Source organism: Pyricularia pennisetigena, chromosome 3 (assembly GCF_004337985.1).
Source record: "Pyricularia pennisetigena strain Br36 chromosome 3, whole genome shotgun sequence".
Taxonomy (NCBI): Eukaryota; Fungi; Ascomycota; class Sordariomycetes; order Magnaporthales; family Pyriculariaceae; genus Pyricularia; species Pyricularia pennisetigena.
The window spans coordinates 2,588,807-2,607,948 of record NC_043742.1 but is presented as its reverse complement, the minus strand read 5'-3'; the positions used below and the strand labels follow the sequence as shown (position 1 = coordinate 2,607,948).

Here is a 19,142-nt window from a genome sequence, read left to right as displayed (position 1 = left end):
AATGCCAGCCAAGGCTGCCTGCAGAGTTGGCAACTCATTACATCGTTAACTTGCAAGGGAAATCCCAGTGTGGCACCCCAATTTGAATCGCCCAATCAGCGACCAGGCCTCTTGGGCCGGCTGAACGCCTTCTTTTGCTCAACCTGAGGGTGCAGCTCGGACAGCACAGATTCCTCCGTGATCTCGCTCGTCTCCTCGACCTCAAACTTCTTCTCCGGCACAACGCCTGTTTCCTTCTCGGCCGCCGTCAGCACGGCGCGCTTCATCAGCGGGTACAACATGCGGAACTTGATGGCCACCCTGCCAGTGGTGCTGGTCGGGCATGTGTAGAAGAATAGGATCGGGCGCTGCGTCTCGCCGCCGTGCTGATGGGTGTAGCGGTAAAAGGTGAAGCGCGGCTCCGTAGCCGAAATCTCGGACACAAGCTCGCTGATTGTGCCCGGGGTGGCCGAAGTCGCAAGGTTCTCAACGGTCTCGGTCTCGGGGTTGATTTTCTATACGTGATGTCACCAGCCGCCCCGGTCAGCACAATGTCACATCATCAAACTTCCCTGTTGGCTGGAACACGCCAGAACCTACCATCATCACAAGAGTCCTGGTCCCGTTCTCATCCGCCAGCTCCTTGAGCGCCTGCAAGGCCTCCTCATCGATCGGCATGTTCAGGTTCTTGCTGAGATGGATCTCTCTGACACCGGTACCAGCGCCAGCCTCTTGCTCGGCGCGCTTAACCGCCCCAAGAGTCCGCTCCTCCTCAGTAAGCGGAGCAGCCATGTCGCTGTGAGCATCCTGCTTCTTGAAGCCCTGCGGGGTCAGCTCCTCGGCCGAGTTTGCAAAGACGGTGTCACGGAAATGCTCAGAGCCGAGCTCGCGAACCAGCGTCAAGCGGGTCGACGCGAAGAGCATCTTCTGCCGCACGGGCGCCAGATCCGGTATGTAAGTGATCGCTACGAGGTGCGGGGCAGCATCGTGGCGGCGCAGGAGAATGTAGAGCGCTTCATTTGGCTTGAGGTGTGGCGCGAGGAGATCGTTCAGGTTGTCGTCGAAGGAGGAGGATGGCGACGAGGTCAGGAGGGTGACGGGCTTGAGGGATTCGGACGAGATAGTAGCAAGGAGTGCAAAGTTCGAAGGTGAGGAGAGGAGTTTGTTGAACTCCGCCGTGAGCTCCTGTGAGGCTGTTGGGATGTCTTGGCGTTAGCTCGAGGGCGGCCAGAAGCTACGGAGAGAGGGCTGGTGAGCTAACAAGTGGAAGAAGTAATGAGTGGGGAGCTTGCCTGAGATTCCGGACTGCATCTTCTCAATTCTTTTTTTTTTTTTTTTTTTAAAAAAAAAAAAAAAAAATCTGCCGGCGCTTGAGATATGCAAAAGACAGACAGTATTTTCCTTTGGAGGAAGTACGCTCTTTTATCCTCGACAATTCCACAATTCCAGTGCCGTCAGCAGCCTGCTAACTCGAATCGAAAGCCGTATGCCTGGAATTTACCCTGATCAAACGCGCCGCTTAGCCGCCCCTCCATGCCAGTCAACCCAGTGCATCATCCATGGGACAATGACGGTAACGGTGAGCATGGCCCGTGCGCGTTGGCGGTGCAGGCGGGGTACTGCCTGCCCCTGAATCGGATCTACCCTGTAAGCTTTGTACGGGAGTACAGCGTAGTAGCAGCTTGCGCCAGTACGATCGATTAGCAGACAGCTAGGAGGGCTTAGCTGCATTAAATCGCGGCATCAAGTTTCTGACGAAAATGATTCGAATCCAGGGGGCTAAGATTGCGCTAGGTATTCCTAAGAAAGTTTTGTAAATGGTTTCGAAAAAAAGTAAAATCTGAATTATTTGAATGACACCAACTCCTTGCCCAATATGCTACATGCCGAACAAAACGCTACAAGTACGAAGTCCAGCTTCAGCAGTTCGCCAAAACCAGATATGCAATCAGCCGGATATTCAAAGTATAAAGTCCGGATCAGTCGTTTCTTCATCACAAAGTTCAAAAAAAAAAAAAAAGTCTTTCAGACCAGCTCTCAACTCTCCTCAACACAACCTCATTAGTAGGAGACCAATCACCTTGAGATCCAGTACCCTCCGTTTCCGTGAGCCTGATCCATCAAACCAGCGGCATCGGTCCGCACACCGAGCAGGTGCACCGGCACGCGGTCAAACTGCATCTGCGCCTTATCCCTCGCGCCGACCAGACGATCAGAAAACGTCCTCGCGTTCTTCAGCTCCCGGATCTGGTCCTTCGCCACCTCGGGAGCCCACGCCTCTCGCGCTAGGCTGCCCAGCGTCAGCATCCTGTCCATGGCGAGGCAGTGCAGGTGCTGCTCCAACGGTGGGGGAGCCGTTGTGCCGTTCCCTGTCAGGGTCGGGCGCAGGTAGCCCATAACGACGAGCTTCATTCTAGCATCGAAAAAGGTGACGCCCGGCCCAAAGTCGTTGACAAGGTGCACCGTGACGATCGGGCGTTGCGTCACGACGGCCGGGTTGACGCTGTGCGTCGGCACCCCGACCGTTATGATCGCCTCGTGCCAGTCTGGGTCGATGGCCTCGTCTAGTGGCTGTGCCTTCTTACTGCCGTTCGGCTGCACGCATGCCCAGCCAAAGTAGACACCCCGAAGACGCTGGCGCATTTCCTCGGGAACGTCGTCTAGGTTCGCAGTCGGCATGCTCAGCTCGCTGGCGCCCCTCCCAGTTCCCCTGACCACCTTGCCACCAAACTTGATTGGGAACGGTTGCTCCGGTCCCTCGTCGGGACCGACAGTGTTCTCGCCAAACACAGCAGGCCTCTGACCAATGGTATTGTACCTGCCTGCCGCGTGCTCCGCGTTGTACCTGTTGTTGGCCTCGACGAGACGCCCTTGCATCCCGGACTTGTCGTAAGCCTTCATGCCGACCTTGGCAATCGTCTCGGAATGCTTGATCTTCTTGGTCACCATGGTGGCAGCCCGACCCTGCGCCGCACCGGCAGCCATGGTGACAGGTTTGGTGTACTTGCTCGCGTATACGATGCCGACCGTGCTGGCAACCTTGATGCCCATCTCGAGGGGCATGGTGGTCACGCTGGCACCGCGCAGGACGCTCACGTCCTTGCTGGCGCTCAAGATCCGGAAGACGGGGCTGCAGCACAGCGTCTTCTTTTTGGGTGGCGGGCGTACTGTGCCGTCGTCATAATACGGCGATGTTCTCTGCGCGTAGTGATCGCTGGAGCTGCTGCTGGACGAGGCGCACAGGATGATGCGGAAGTAGCCGTCCTCGGCGGCGGCGGGGATCCTCACGACGTGCGTCTCTCGCCACACGTGCTTGCTGACCTTACCGCCGGCCTTGGCCGCCTTCTTGAGCCACTTGGCACTATCTCTCTGGAAAGCCCGTTCGTCGCCCTCTGGCACCGCAGACACATCGACATGCGAAACAGGCGTCACGTTGATCCAGGATCCCGTCGCGCCAACCAACGTCTTGAGCTTCATGCCCTTGTCGCCCGAGAAGCCGCGCTGCTGCAGCCACAGCGTACGGTCCACAGGTAGCGGTTCCGACGAGAAGATGGAGATGGTGACCGAAGTCTCTGGGCCCTTGTACATAACAATGCCAGCCGAGTGGCGCAAGATGGTATAGTGCTTGGTAGACTCGGCCGGGTGGGAAATGAGCCCGCTGGCAAAAAAGGCCGTCTCGTCTGCTGCGTTCTTGAAGAAGTTCTTCTTGGCCGGGGCGGCTGCTGCCTCCTCGGTCTCGGTGGAGGGGAAGACGCCAGATGCACTGTCTGGTGTGGCGGGACTGAGAGAGATCGGTGATGGCGAGGTAGGTCTGCTTCTGCTCATGAAGGCGCCTGGTTTCGCCTGTATGCTTGGGGTGAGTCCTGGAACCTCTTCTGGGGAAACCGTCTCCGCCATCATCTGAACGTGCGCATGCGTCTGCGTCTCAACCTGAACTTCATGGCGTACTTGCGTCGTGGTTTGTGGTGTCTGCGGGGCCGGTGAAGGAGCCCGACGTCCAGGAATACGTAGGGGAAGCGGCATCATTGGCCTCTGGCTCGTCCCAGGCGCGTTGTCTTCATTCCACGCGTCGCGACGGCCGCCGTCTGAATCGTATCCGTCCACTGGGACTATATAGGTTTGGATGCCTAGGCCAAGGGCGGCGTCTTTATCGTACGGTTTCGAGGATGAGTAGGGCGGCAGAGGCTGGCTCGGGAGCGGAGGAATCGGTGATACGGGCTTGCGCCGTAGGTTGGTTTCGCTTCGCGCGGTGCGAAGTCTTTGAAGTGCTTCCATCCTGGACTGCTCTGGCTCTGGCTGTGAAGGTTGTATTGTATGGATAAATCCTGGTGGGTGGTTTCAGAAGTAAAGATAGTAGATGGCACAGATGCCGCGAAGATCAAATGGATGTAGAATTGTCTATGGTTTCAGCGCTGTAGCGTACAATATAGAAAATAATGGCAACAAACTCGACTAAAAGGAAAAGAAAAGGAAAAGAGGCAATGGGTGTATAGAAGCAAAATAATGAACAGGCTATTGAAATCAGAACATTGGGGCATAAAGTTGAGCAGGCTTCTTTTGTGTCAAGGAGGTTGAGCAAGCAAGACAGGGTCCAGTCGCCACAAATGAACGGAAGTTTGACTTCCCTGATTGCCAATGCAACACCAATGCGAGACAAACAATGACAATGGGAGGGAAACCATCACTTGACCCCATGTACAAAGAGAATGTGAGAAGCAGACGAGTTAAACTCCAATCATGGCGACGACTGTTGAGCTAAATTGGGAACAAAAGAATTGACTGGTGAAGGAACCTGTTCTTTGCCGTTTCAGAAGCAATGCCGCAAATGTTGGAGATTGCGTTTCACTGGATGGCAACCACAAAAGGTGCATGCGAGCGCTGTTGTGCGACTGCGGGTCACGTGCTTAAGCGCGGCACTGGGTGGAGCTGCAATTGGCGAAGCGCTGACAGATTTTGGTCCCCAAACAATGAGAGCCAATCAAGCCGGAATTTCGATTCCGAGCCTGGACGGGATCTGACATTTTCTGTCCTCAAAACTGCCAGTTCTCAACGGCAAGATCAAAGACCAGACAGCCCCCTCGAAATGAAGGCGAAGCAGTAAATAGAAACCCGCGCGGCTAAACACTGGCTCACGAACTGACTACCTCGAATCTTCCCGCCATCTTCTTCATCATTCTGCATCCAATGGACAAATCGGCGCCGTGTCGTCGACCTGGATTCCACCTCGTTTCTTCCTGTGCGAATCTGGGTACGGCAACTTCCATCCACCTTCACTGGTCGGCACCGACAACCACAGCCTCATCAAATGTCTCGCAGGCCTCGGCCTGCCTTGCTCGTCCACGGATCCTTCTGGCCAGTTGGTGTATGCTGTCCTTGCATGGAATACGTGCTGGTTGCTCAACCACTGGATGTCGCCCGGTTGCAGGATCATATGGAGGCTCTCCCGCTTGCATACTTTTTCCAGCACATCAATGGCCGTTTTCTGCTCCTCGCTCAGTGGCGGGATCTTGGCGTCGGGCCCGCTGTTGTACCTTGCGAGTGAAGTGACGTTGTTAGGGTCGAACTTGCCATACAGTTGCCCTTCATCGTCGAGGTAGAACACGCTCGCGCGGATCCAGGGCTCCTGTCCCTCGGACATCTCACCCTTACGGTCGAGATACCATATGGGCTGGGTGAATAACCTGGCAACCTCGGGATATTCTCTCTGCAAGACGTTCCAGACTCGGTGTTGAGACACTATGTCGCTTTCGCCCCCTTCCATTGAACGGGCAATGCAGAGCAGTCCGACGAGATCGGCAGCGTCTGTGTGAAAGTATTGTCTGTTTTGATCAGTTTGTAATTCTGACAACAACTGCTGCTGCTCGCACTTGCCCAAGTCGGGGAGAGAAGCCTCACCTGGCGTTGGTCCGGTAGATGCGCACCCTATCAGTCTTGGTTGGGTCCTCACCGAGGTCCTTGACATGCCCCAGAACATGGCCCCGACCGTTCTGGCTAACAAAGTAACCGAGGTGAGCGCCAAGGCCCATGTACGCTGTTGCACACTTTTGCAGCCCCCATTCCTGCACTGGTATGTTCTTGAACAGCCAGAACCCCTGGCCATCTAGGAGCTGTGCTTTGAGGGTCTTCATGCGAGACGCCAAAGTTGGCAACTCGAATAGGTTCTGCTCAGTAGTGCCCCGTCAGCAAACACGTAGCTGTTCTCTTTGAATCGCAATAGCGATGCGCACCTTGGACATGGCAGTCAGTTGTTGACCAGACTCAATGTAACGGTCAGCCGCCGCCCCAATCTCGGCTACCTCCTCGTTGGAGAGAGAATACTTCCATTTCTCAGGGCTGTCAACGAAGTCTTTGGCATCCCATGCTGTGATACCTGTTATCTCTTTCGGAAAGTCCTCGTATGGGCGAATGTCTGAGTAGACCGGTGCATGTTGGCCTGAGGTTTTGATGCCATCTGGGAATATTGCCTGGTCAACGATCGGCTCGGCGAGCGTGGAACCGGATTTGACTAAACCAGGCATCACTTTGTTTCTGTAAGCCTATTGTTAGCTTAATATTAATATACTCTTCGTCTCCTCTTTGGTGACCTGGTCGTATTTTCTTGTTATTCTTTGTTCCAAGTGTATATGCTTTGCACCCTATTCTTGAAGATTTGTCAACATCGGAGGATTGAAATTAACATTGTAGATGATGGCATAAACAATCACACCATCGATATTGTCGCATGCATTCGACCCCAAGAACGACATCGGCTTTGCTGATCCTGACTCTGATTGGCGAGCCGTTGAACTGGCCCTCCCTCCATCACGGATCTCCACAGACCGCGAACCGGATGCGGGGAACCTACCGTTGCACCCTAACGCCATCCGATAGAGCCCCTCAAAACAGGAAGTTCGACCGGGTATATCCTGGGTATTTTCTTGTCTTGCCATTGCGGAGACTGATGGCGTCAAACTGTTGTATCCTACCATTTCGAGTACATATGTCATCGCTTAAAGTGATCGAACTTTCTTCTTGCGTTCAACTCTGCTGCAGTACAGATTATACCTCACAAGCGTGGGACCGTTGTTGTGGAATCTTGTTACTGGAACACCCTTGCATTAACGCCTTTCAATTTAGTGCTAGCAATGTGCTATTTGCGATGATGAAACCGTGGGCAGCATAGCGTATTTTCTTCTTCGGCCACCACACACAAATTCCGCTTCATCAGTCATAGCCATGCGTACGGCCATCCCGCCTTTGCGAATTCGCTTGAAGCCCTTTGGGTTTATTGCGCCACTTCGGTGAGCTGCAAGGCGATGGGGGGGCTACATCTTGCCCCACAAGACGACGCAGCATCGTGAACTGGAGCATAACGCAAAAAGATGCCTTAGGCGGGACTACATTCAAAACTGAACTTCATAACGTGACAGAAATAGAAGGCTCATTGGATATATGTAACTTGTCTGAACCTCTTGTCGTGCTCCGTAGCTTCGAAACCATTTACTTGTCTAATAATCGTTTGAATAATAGCGGATCCAGGTGAGGATGTTATCAAAGACATTGATCGTTATGATACAGAGCACCCCAGGATGACTAGTTTCTCCAGTGCTGCTATCAAAGAACTGGACCCGGTTTCCGATCGTCCGCATTCTTGACTAATTTACAGTTGGCATTGTGATGACAACTGAGCGACTAAGCCGAGTTTACCTCCGCTTCGGGACGCGGCTCTTCGCTGGGAATTTGCAGGCCCTGGTCTACCTCAGTAGCATCTGGAGCACAGGCACGAACCGCGCCTTTGTCTGCAAGCAAAATGTAAAGGCTTGACGGTTGGAATGGCAGTGTAGGTGACTTGTGTTGTTGCTGGTGGTAGCGGCTCCATCCTCTATCAGTTTGCCCTGCGGGTTGAGAGCTCGGGGGAATGAGGCAGGATGGGTGAGATCGTCTAGCAACATGTTGATTTGAAGGTAAAACTGGACTACCTACAATCTAGGACGAGTCCATACGCAGGTTTCGTATGGCATGCCTCCAAGAACCCTGGTCGTACGGTCACCGAGAAAACGCATGCCAAAGCCGATTTCAGATCATGCGTCTCGTAGTTCCGACACCTGAAGACAGGTAAGTTCAACTCAGCAGGACGGCTCTCATATGAAGTAATAATTATGCAAAGCGCAGCAACATCGGCTTAGATGGAATTGGATCATGGAAAAGTTGGATTACAATGGTTCTCTTTTGTTTATGATGGGCTGATAGATGGGTTTTGAGTATATGAAAAGATTAAAGTCTCAACCTAAATGTAACCTTTTTTGTCGAAATGCTTGGCAAAGCATATTTCTTACAAGCTATATGGTATTTGAGACTCTTAGTATGTGTATTAGGTTTTTCCTGTTAGTCCTCAATAGCATCTGCATATTATTGTATCTGAAAATAACCAATCTTATTCCACGATGGAAATGTCCATATTTCGTCAACCAATATTCCGAGACTCCGAATACGGCAATCTGAGTTATAACATTCCTTCTACTATATACTTCTGCTTGAGCGTTCGCACCTCTGCAGTAACAAGAACTGTGCTAACTTGCCATGCTAATACACAAAGAGCTTTATAAATACTAGAAAGGGTTACTTACAAGGGGTTACGACCAGAGTATTCGCGTCATCCAATTTTACATGAAAGCTACTTCGGTGATATATCAAGAGAAAGAAATAATAGAGAGAGGGCAGATTTCAAAATTTTGGCATGCTGTTCTATGGATGCCAACGGTCTAGTGGGGCAGCTGGCAAAAAAAGAAAAAAAAAAGAACTTACTATAGCAAAAGTGGTCATCCAACTGAGCACGAGTTCGGCCTTCGCCCAATTGGTACGAGGAGTAAAATCTTTGATTTTGGGATCCGCAGCTTCCAAAAACGGACGGCCTTAGGCTAAGCACAATATTCATCTCCCAATTTGCAAAATTAGTATCTGGCCAGGACGAAAACGACCATCAACCCTACAAATGGGACTCCTTCAGCCTCTTAGAGCTTGCGACGGCTGCTGCGGCCTTCCAAACAAAAATGCCACCTGCTTGGGCTTGAGAAGCAGGATATGGTAACAACTGAGACCACCGGAATACCAAGCCTGACCGAGATTGGACCGCCCAAAGGCACTAACTAACTCCAACAAAGGCAAGGTACTCACCCCACTTACGCAGCTCCTCATTTGATCACTGTTCCTCGCCCTTATCGTCTGTACTGCGATGGAAGATAATTGACAATTCCAGCGAATCCAACTCGAGCGCCACAATGCGCCTCATTGAGACGAAGAGTTTGAATATCCAAGAGTTTTTCGGTCGCAATATACCGGAATATGCTATCCTGTCGCACACATGGGGCGATAAGGAGCCAACCCTACATACATGGAACCCGGGGCGGGGTGAAATACGCGAGGGAAATGGGGCACGCAAGATTCTGCATGCCTGCGAACAGGCTGTCAAGGGCGGACACAAATGGCTCTGGGTTGACACCATCTGAATTGACCAGAACAACTCGTCAGAGCTTTCGGAGGCTATCGATTCCATGTATATGTGGTATCAAGCATCTCAAATTTGCTACGCATTCCTTCGAGACGTTCCCGACGTATCTATCGAAGAGAGTAACTGGTTCACGCGGGGTTGGACGCTCCAGGAACTCATCGCCCCAAAAGTTGTAGCCTTTTACAACAAGAATTGGAAATTTTTGGGCACCAAGTCAGATCTGAGGGGTGATATTTTTCAAGCTACAGGGATCGAATGGGACCATCTGAAGTCCGAATCCCCTGACAGCGAGGACATATGGCTTAACACTCGAGCACAGCCCACAGTGGCTACCAAGATGAGCTGGATCGCCCGCCGAGAGACAAGCAAGCCGGAGGACAAGGCCTACTGCATGCTCGGAATATTTGAGATCAACATGCCTCTGCTGTATGGAGAAGGGGGGCGGAGGGCCTTTCTTCGGCTGCAAGAAGAGATTGTCCGGGTATCCAACGATCAGACCATCTTCTGTTGGAGGCGGGAGCGTGAAGGCCATCTCGTACCAGAGGGATGGACCAGCCTGCTGGCTCCGGCGCCCGAGTTGTACGCCGACATGCCAAAATATATCAGGCGCAATACTTCTATCCGAGTGCAGGGTAAGGCCTGCCAAAACCCGAAAACAGGTTTAGCCCAGCCCGACCCGCCAACCCATGGGCTTTTGGCGGAGGCCCGTAATGGCCCGCGGGCTGGCGGGCTTGACCCGAATTGGGTAGCCCGCGGGTTTTCGTGCTGGGGCGATTAAAAAGGAATAACAATATAAAAAAAACGAATTTGTTGGAATTAGGATAAATATTTGATAAATAAAGAATATCCATTAATATAACCATCGCTTAGCAGGTGTTAAAACTAAAAATAACGTAATACAATGGAAAGGGAATTATGGTAATTATCCTAAATAATTATCCCTTTTTTCAAACCTATTATTTTATTCCTTATATAACTGTTAATTATATGCGTTATTTAGCATGTAATGGGTCCAGTTTTATTTGTATATGAGCCACAGTAAATAGTGCCGAAATGGGACTGTCGGGGTTGTCGGATTTTCCGTTATATTTTGTGTTGCAGGAATTGCGATTTAAAAGGTTAGCGAATGGGGTTTACCCTGTACCGGGTTTAACACCCATCCTGCACCTACGAATCAGCTACCCGGTATCGGGTTGAAATTTTCACCAAAATAACAAATTAGTACGACTTTAAAAATGGTGTATATGGAAATGAAGGTGTTTTTTTAACAACGTATACAAAATAATTTTTCGGAAAATCGTGTGCGGTACGGGAACGTTTTCAAGGGTGGGGATCCCCATTTCAATGTCGGAAAATATTCAAGGGAGATAAAGCAAAATTTCCCCCACTGAAGGATTTAAATTATTAATCCCAAAATTAATAAACCATTTTAATAAGCAATTTAGTGCATTTAAGCCCTGTCATACAGGTATTTATAGCGTAACTAGTACCACGCCGCACCTAGGCTAATGCTTAAACCCCTGTTAGTAACCCATATTATTAGTAATAACTTGATTTATATTTTTTATATCCGTATTAGTATTAATAAAATTAACCTGGTTATCCTACTGCTTTCCAGTTTTTAATCCTGTTTTTCCTTTCCGTTTTTAAGATTATTTTTGCTATAATTGTTAAATAAAAAAAAACGAAAAAGAAGTCGAATCCGCAAACGAAAACGAAAACGACGAATTGGCAATAATAGTTAATTGCGGTGAAGTTTTTCCAGCAGTTTTAAGGAGTGTTTTACCGATAGTTCAGCGAAGTTTTTTTACCTGTAATTTTGGCAAATAACGGAGTTTTCGCTATTTTAAAAACTTTTGGGAATTTCGATGCAAACGGCAATGGGTTTTATTAACAATATGTGTTAAGAACAGGCCTTATAAAGGCCCTGCGACCGCACGTTAAGTGCAGTCGGCTGCATTTTTCATGCGCGCAGCCAATTAAACAGCGGCATAATTAACAATATGGGTTATTAACAAGGGTTTAGGCATTAACCTAGGTGCGGCGTGGTGCTAGTTGCGTTGTAAAAGCCTATAAATACATGGTTTAAATGCACTAATTATCCACTAAATTTTGGGACTAATAATTTCGATTTATTAGTGGGGGAGATTTTGCTTTATCTCCCTTATATACTCTCCGACATCGAAGTGGGGGTCCGCACCCCTGAAAGCGTTCCGGTGCCGCACAAGATTTTCCGAAGAATTATTTTGTATGCGCTGTTAAAAAACACCCTCATTTCCATACAAACCATCTCTGGGTTTACACTAATTTGCTAATTTGGTGAAAATCTCAACCCGGTACAGGGTAGCTGACTCGTAAGTGCAGGGCGGGTGTTAAACCCGGTATAGGGTAAACCCCATTCGTTAATAGTTTAAATCGCAACTCCTGCAATACACAAAATATAACGGATAATCCGACAACCCCGACAACCCCACTTCGGCACTATCTATTGTGGCTTATATACAAATAAAGGTGGACCCATTACATGCTAAATAACGCATATAATTAGCACCTATTAACATTAATTAATATTATTTAAGTAATATAAAAAAGCAAAATAAAGGGATTAAATGCTAATATCGTTATTTTATAAATATTTAGGACCAATAGGATATCCTAAGTAAAGTTTGAAAAAACCGTCCTAACCCGTCAGGAATTTCTTACCGAACGGGCAACGCTGTGATAAAGCGTTACGTAAAAAAAAGAAATTATAACCGTTATTTTACCAATGTTTTAAGGATTTTAAATTTCACTATTCAAACAAATTACCTTATAATTTAACAAATAATAACAAAAACGTGTATTACTGGACAAAATACAACAAAATAAACGCAAAAACCGGCTCCCAGGTTAACGATAAACGCCATAACAGGGTACAAAACCCTCCTCGACAATATATTGTTAAAATTCCAACTACCTTCACTAGTATAAGAACGAATCAACGCGGAAATCCTGTATAAACCTTCCCACGAACTCCCGGAAAGCCCGGAAAAAACATTAATAATTCGAAAAAAATATGGATTTTTAAAATATTTAACCGATTCAAAAAGGACGAACGCGGAAAAACTCTGTTAACCACGTACTAAAAAGATTTCGAAAAAATGGATTGGAACCCATTTTATAAGTTAAAATCCTTTAATGCAAAAAGTTTTAAAAACAAATTTGGAATTTTATAAAATTATTTTACCGGGGAAAGGAAATGGAAAAAACGGTTAACGACTTACCAAAACGGTAAATTGGAATTACAAATTCTTTATACAAATAATTTTATTACCCAATAATTAAAATTTCCAAGCGACGGAGCTAAAAATTAAAAATCCGGAAAACGTTATTCCAAAGGAATGTTATGGATTTGTGCCAAAGGCACGTATCACGTGATAAAATACGGGAGCGGGTCAGGGATAATATATAAAAGGGAAAAATATTACCACGACCCGGACATATATACCTTTTTTTCCTTTTCCTTTTAACGTTAGTGATAATAAAACTAAAAATATTTAACGGTCCCGAGGCCGTCAATTTATTTTATAATATTTACCAACGTTTATTCAAATACGATAAGGGCCAATCTAAGGCCGGGCCCGGGAGGGGAAAGCCACGATTTTTACCAAAACCTGGTCGCAAATATTGCGATATTGGAGGAACGTATCGTTTAAATGCAATTGCAATCCCCGAACGCAACCGCGATCGCGCAAAAATAACGTCCTAAAAGGGAATTTTTACGTAACCCCCACCGTAGGACGGCGTACCGGCCGCGTTTATAATTTGGAGATAAATTATTTCGTATGAACTAACACGCGACGCGGAATTGATCGGAAATCCGCGCAATTAATTCGAATATATATAATCCAATTTTACCGCGACAATATAAAATATGGTCCGTTTTTTTACGAAATAAAGAATACGGGAAAAGGGTATAATAACGAAAACTTTATCGAAAATTTGGGGCGCACGTACGACGATTTATATTAACAGGCCCAAACCTTTGCCGAATTAAAAGTATTCCGTATATAATACGGCGAATTATTCGCATATCGTTTTACCAAATTTGAAGGTTTTTTTTGCGGCGGCGGGGGGTTTCAAATACTTGGACGAAATACGGGCCAATTATTTGCGTTTCCGGGTCGTTAATTGGATGAAGGAAACGTCGGTAAAAAAGGGTATTGTTTCCGATTTTTACCACGCATTTATCCCTATATACCGCTATATCGCCCAAAATTTAAAAACCATCGATTTGGATAAGCGTTTCGGTTAAAAACGGAACGTTTTTTTTACAAATTCCTTTTAAACGGGTTTTAAAAGTATAATAATAATAGGCGTATTAGCGATAAAGGTTAACCGCGGCCATTACTACATTGGTAAAAAACGAAAAAGGCGCCAATTGGGCGGAAATAAAAAAAAACCGGGTTTTATAAATATCCGTTGAAAAATTCCAACGACGCCGCGAAATAAAAGTTTACCTCCGTTGCGGGTCCATTTTTTATTACGCCTAAAATTACCAGTTCGCGCCGGTTATATACTTAACGTCGAACAAACCCGAAAAAGGAAACAATTAATTTTGGGCCGCAGTTTTAATTTAAAGGAAAACCGACGCGACGAGCCCTGACCTTCCCATAATATTTCTATAAATACAAATCGGAAAAGAATAATTAATAAAAGTATAAGTTATAATAAGTGGGCGATTATTTTTCATCCCGGTTTTAACGAATTTAACGAAATTTATTATTATGTAAATGGATTTAAAATACAAATATTACCCGGTAATAAACAAATATTTTACCGAAAAATTGGGAATAATGAAAATCGTTTTACTATAAGTCCGCCGGTTGGGCATGGTAACGGGATAAATACGAACCGATATACGGGTAATAAATGATTGCGATAAGGATATCGACGGTTGGTTTGCGCTAATATTTTTTTATATAATCCCGGGATTGATTTAGGACCTATTCCTGGGATGTTTTTGGATAACCCACCGAAAAATGGTATTTAATCCAAACCAGGGATAATTAAAAATAGGGTCCGTTAAAAGGTTATTCGTGCAGGAATTATCCCTGCGCCCAAAAAATAGGAAGTTTACGGTGGTTATAGGCAACGTATTCCTAGCGGCCGCCCGAAAAATAAAAACCAATATGAATAAATAAATAAAACTCGCCTTTACCTCGCTATAAAATGTAGCCCGGGTTTCAACTTTATCGGCGCTAAATAAAAATAACGCAGGGCCCCCGGCGACGTTACTAAAAAAATTAAAAGGTTTTGAAAACTTATTTAATAACGGTAAAACTCTGGTTTTACCCGCGTATAAAGGCGAATTGGATTATTATATCCGGATCCAAAAAATAATAACGGTTAATCCCCGCTATTACCATAAAACCGGTTATACTATATACCGCGCGATTAATTACTAGAATTGCGGCGGTAAATAGTCGATATAATGGATAAAAGTGGATCCGAATAAACGTATTATTAACCGCGGCCCCGGTTTTAATAATTAGGAAAACTTTTGGGGGATAACGTTTATACGTCGATTATAAAATATTAAACGCTATTATAATATAGGACCGGTACTTTTTACCATTAATTAAAAAAACGCTCCGCTTTTTATCCGGGGTAAAATAGTTTACCAAAATAAACGTGCGTGCCATTTTCCAGAAACTACGCGTGGCTGAGAAAGATAAGCATTTTACCGTTTTTCGTATAAAATTCGGATTATTTAAATGGTTAATGTACCCGCTCGGATTAGCAGGCGCCCCGGCCACGTTTTCACGAAATATCAACGGCGTTTTCGGAAATATATTGGTCGATTATGTATTAATATATTTGGATAATATTTTAAATTATATATCCGGTTTTCAAACGGATTATTGACGTAAAATTGCCCATATTCTGGGAAAATTGAAAAAGGCGGAATTAAAGTTGGATTTTAATAAAAACGCGTTCGCAATTATTTCCGTTAAATATTTTGGGTTTGTTATATACTTTAATATAAACGTAAAGGCCGACCTGGAAGAATTACGCGTAATACGGGAATAGGAGGCCCCGACGAGGTTACGAAAATTGCGCGGTTTTTTACGGTTCGCCAATTTTTACCGAAATTTTAGAAATAAATATTCGGATTTAACGACGCCCTTATTTGGGCTTACCAAAAAAGGAATACCGCTTAAATGGATACCGGAGGGGAACGCCGTTTTCGAAATATTTAAACAAACATTTTTACAGGCGTTAATATTAGCCTAGTAAAATAACGAAACGGAAACGAAACTAAAAATGGATTATTCCGGTGCAGCCATCGGGGGGGTATCAGTATAAAAGGGAAAAAACGGGTTACAAAAACCGGTAACGTTTTATTCCGTTAAACTAACGACGGTTTAACGCAATTATATTATCCACGATAAGGAATTGCTCGCGGTCGTCCAATATGTATAAGCGTGGGAAATAGAACTACGTGATAGTCGTTTTTTTTGGTATTTTTGCGGATTGTAAAATATTGGCATATTTTACGAAACCGAGGGTAATGTTAAAATAAAAAATGCGGTGGGTAGAAATCCTATCCAAATTTAATAAAGTTTTAAAATACCGACCAAAAAAATACGCGATAATCCCCGACGCGTTATCGAAACGAAAATAGAACGAAATTAACGGAAAAAGGAAAACGACAGTATTACGCCTAATATCCCGTATAATTATAATCGGTATTTTATAAATATTATTATAAAATATATTACCGGCGGTCCCGGAAGGAATATTCATTTTTTAATAATTTTATATAGCCGGATTTCGGAACGAGGTAATGGAAAAGGACCGGGCATAGGTTTATAAACCTGACGCGGTCCAACAAAATATAAAACGATTCCCACTCGAAACCGAAACGACGGTATAAGTAACGGATTATTTAATAAGCGCCTCTGGTACGTTAATATATAAAAACCGCTTCTAATTACCTGATTGGGAACTTTCGATTACGGCAATTTTACAACGGACCCACGAATCCCCAATAATTGGTTATTGCGGTAAAAATAACATATTTACGATTTTGGCCCGAAATTATTATTGGGACGAGATGGCCGATTATATCTGACGATTTATACGCAATTGCGAGATTTGCCGCAGGACAAAACCGTCGAAACGACGTTAATAAGAACTATTACAACTTTTACCAATACCGGACAGGTTTTGGAAATAGATTTCCATCGATTGAATAATAAATTTCCCAAATTTTAATACCGATACGCCGCGTTATATAATGGTTATAATTAATAAATTTTCCAAATATATCCAATTCAAAGCGCTAAATTCGATAAAGGTTAAAACCCACGCCGCAAAATTCGTTTTTATTTGGTAGCGGTTTAAAGGGTTTTTTAACGCGATTACATTAGACTGGGGGTTAAATTGGGTAAGGGGTTTTTAGTCGGAATTGTGCCAATAAAAAAAGATTTTACAATTATTATCGACGTCCTACCATTTAAAAACGGATGGGGGTACGGAGCGTATTAATCAAGAGGTGCAGCATGATTGAGAGGTGGTTGTAATATTTAATTGAACAAACTGGCCCGGGCATTTGCCCGCCGTTTAATTAGCGTTAAATAATACAAATTCGTTAATTACGGGAATTAATTTAATAGATTATTATTTAATGACGAAATAGACGCGGTCCCGATAATATAAGTAAATGGAAGGCCGGGTTCCATACCCAAAAGCCGCGCGAATTTGTTTTTGCAGCATTTTAAAAACGGTATAAACGTGGCCCACGCCGTTATGATTTATACATAATAATGCCGAAGAAAAACGCAAACAAAATATGGAAACCGGCGGAACGTTTTAAGATAGGGGATAAAATTTTGTTCAATTTACGAAACGTAAAAACTAACCGCCCGAATAAAAAAGTAAGTTTTGTAACGAATAAATAAACAATTATGGCGATTTATATACCATTAACGGTTACGTTAAACGTCCCGAGTAAATTCCACCCCATTTTTTACGTGGAATTAATCGAAAAAACCACGGACGACTTATTGCCGTCCCAAATATATACCGATATTAAACCCGGCCCGTCACTAACTTTATTAAATTTGGATAACGATACCGCGGAGGAATGGGTAATGGAGGAAATCCTGGCCGCGAAAAACGTGTGAACATGGCTAGCGCAGGGCTAATTCTGTTAGTCACCCTGCATCGAATAAATAAATAAATAACAAATAAAACGTATACGCGTTTATACACACAAAGCTTTATATCCTACGTCTTTGTTCATAATTTTAACAACAAAACAAATACGTCATATATAATCTAGCTTAGTGGTATAATGCACGTACCATAACATATATCATATATACGTTGTTAAAGTGCGTCGGTTTGAATCCCGTTGTGGTCGCAGATTTTCTGTGCATGCATAAGCACAATAGGCCGTTAGGCTCACGAGGTCGGTAGGTTAGTCACATGAATAAGGCCAAATCATGTGACGTGACCCCGCATTCCGGACATCCGGATCGAAGATCTGCACCTACGGATTCGAACACGTAATTCACAACTTAGCCTTAGATTCATCACCTTTATGACCTTCATCGATTCAACGATTCAACGAACCGATTGTGCAATAATATATTATGTCTATTACCCGCTAGCAGACGGTTATCTGCCACTTGAACGTTCCATCAGCCTTATACGTGATCCACTTTTCCCCGCGTTCAAGACTAAGCTTATTCTATCTCGTAACCTCCTCACAGTGGTTTTGAATTTTCGTAAACGACGGCGAAAAACAGGGTTAAAAACGTAAACGGTTTCGTTATAATAATAATGCGATTTTTTGGTATCGTAATATCGTTGGGGATTAATACCGTCGGGGGTAAAACCATATTCCCAAACCTTATTTGTTTTGGACGTTTTTACGCAGGAAACGCAAAAAATAAATACGTTTGCCGGGGCGGTATATTCGTCGTTATTTAAATTATTTCGGAATTTTGTAATACCGATAACGCGAGGAGGACGTTGCGAATATAAATTAACGGTACCATTTAATCGGTATTCGATCGATACGATTTACAATTATACGGTTATTATCGTTATGCGACGGAAGCAATTAATTACCACGGTTGGAAGGCCGGTTATTTCCACCACCAGTATTCGTTAATTATATGCGTTATTTGGCATATAATGGGTCCACTTTTATTTGTATATAACCCACAATTGATAATGCCGAAGTATGGCTATTGGGGCTGTCGGATTTTCTGTTATATTTTATATGTTGCAGGAGTTGCGATTTAAAGTGTCAGCGAGTGGGGTTTCACCCTATACCGGATTTAATACCCCCCCTGCACTTACGAATCAGCTACCCTGTACCGGGTTGAAATTTTCACAAAATCAGCAGATCAGTGCGAACCCAAAAATGGTTTGTATGGAAATAAGGGTGTTTTTTCAACAACGCATACAAAATAATTTTTCGGAAAATCGTGTGCGGTACCGGAACCTTTTACGGGGTGCGGACCCCCATTTCGATGTCGGAAAATATATAAAGGAAATAAAGCAAAATTTCCCTCCCCAATACATTAAATCTGTTAATCCCAAATTTAATAAACAATTTAGTGCATTTAAACCCTGTAATTATAGGTTTTTACAACGTAATTAGCACCACGCCGCACCT

At 45.1% G+C, this 19,142-nt stretch overlaps 3 protein-coding genes across 3 annotated transcripts; 1 reads left to right on the top strand and 2 right to left on the bottom strand.

The window, feature by feature from the left end:
• Window positions 1–95: 95 nt before the first annotated feature.
• On the bottom strand, window positions 96–4,254 carry PpBr36_02565 (uncharacterized protein; the record flags this gene model as incomplete). Its single annotated transcript, XM_029889746.1, has 3 exons — window positions 96–494; window positions 580–1,172; window positions 2,106–4,254. 3 exons carry the CDS (start codon window positions 4,252–4,254, stop codon window positions 96–98), a joined length of 3,141 nt encoding a protein of 1,046 aa, XP_029753544.1.
• An 895-nt stretch (window positions 4,255–5,149) lies between these two features.
• On the bottom strand, window positions 5,150–6,497 carry PpBr36_02564 (uncharacterized protein; the record flags this gene model as incomplete). Its single annotated transcript, XM_029889745.1, has 3 exons — window positions 5,150–5,798; window positions 5,875–6,140; window positions 6,207–6,497. 3 exons carry the CDS (start codon window positions 6,495–6,497, stop codon window positions 5,150–5,152), a joined length of 1,206 nt encoding a protein of 401 aa, XP_029753545.1.
• A 3,012-nt stretch (window positions 6,498–9,509) lies between these two features.
• Window positions 9,510–10,244, top strand: PpBr36_02563 (uncharacterized protein; the record flags this gene model as incomplete). The annotated part of the gene is made up of 1 exon (XM_029889744.1): window positions 9,510–10,244. The coding sequence occupies one exon, from the start codon at window positions 9,510–9,512 to the stop codon at window positions 10,242–10,244; it is 735 nt and encodes a 244-aa protein (XP_029754176.1).
• Between the last annotated feature and the right edge of the window lie 8,898 nt (window positions 10,245–19,142).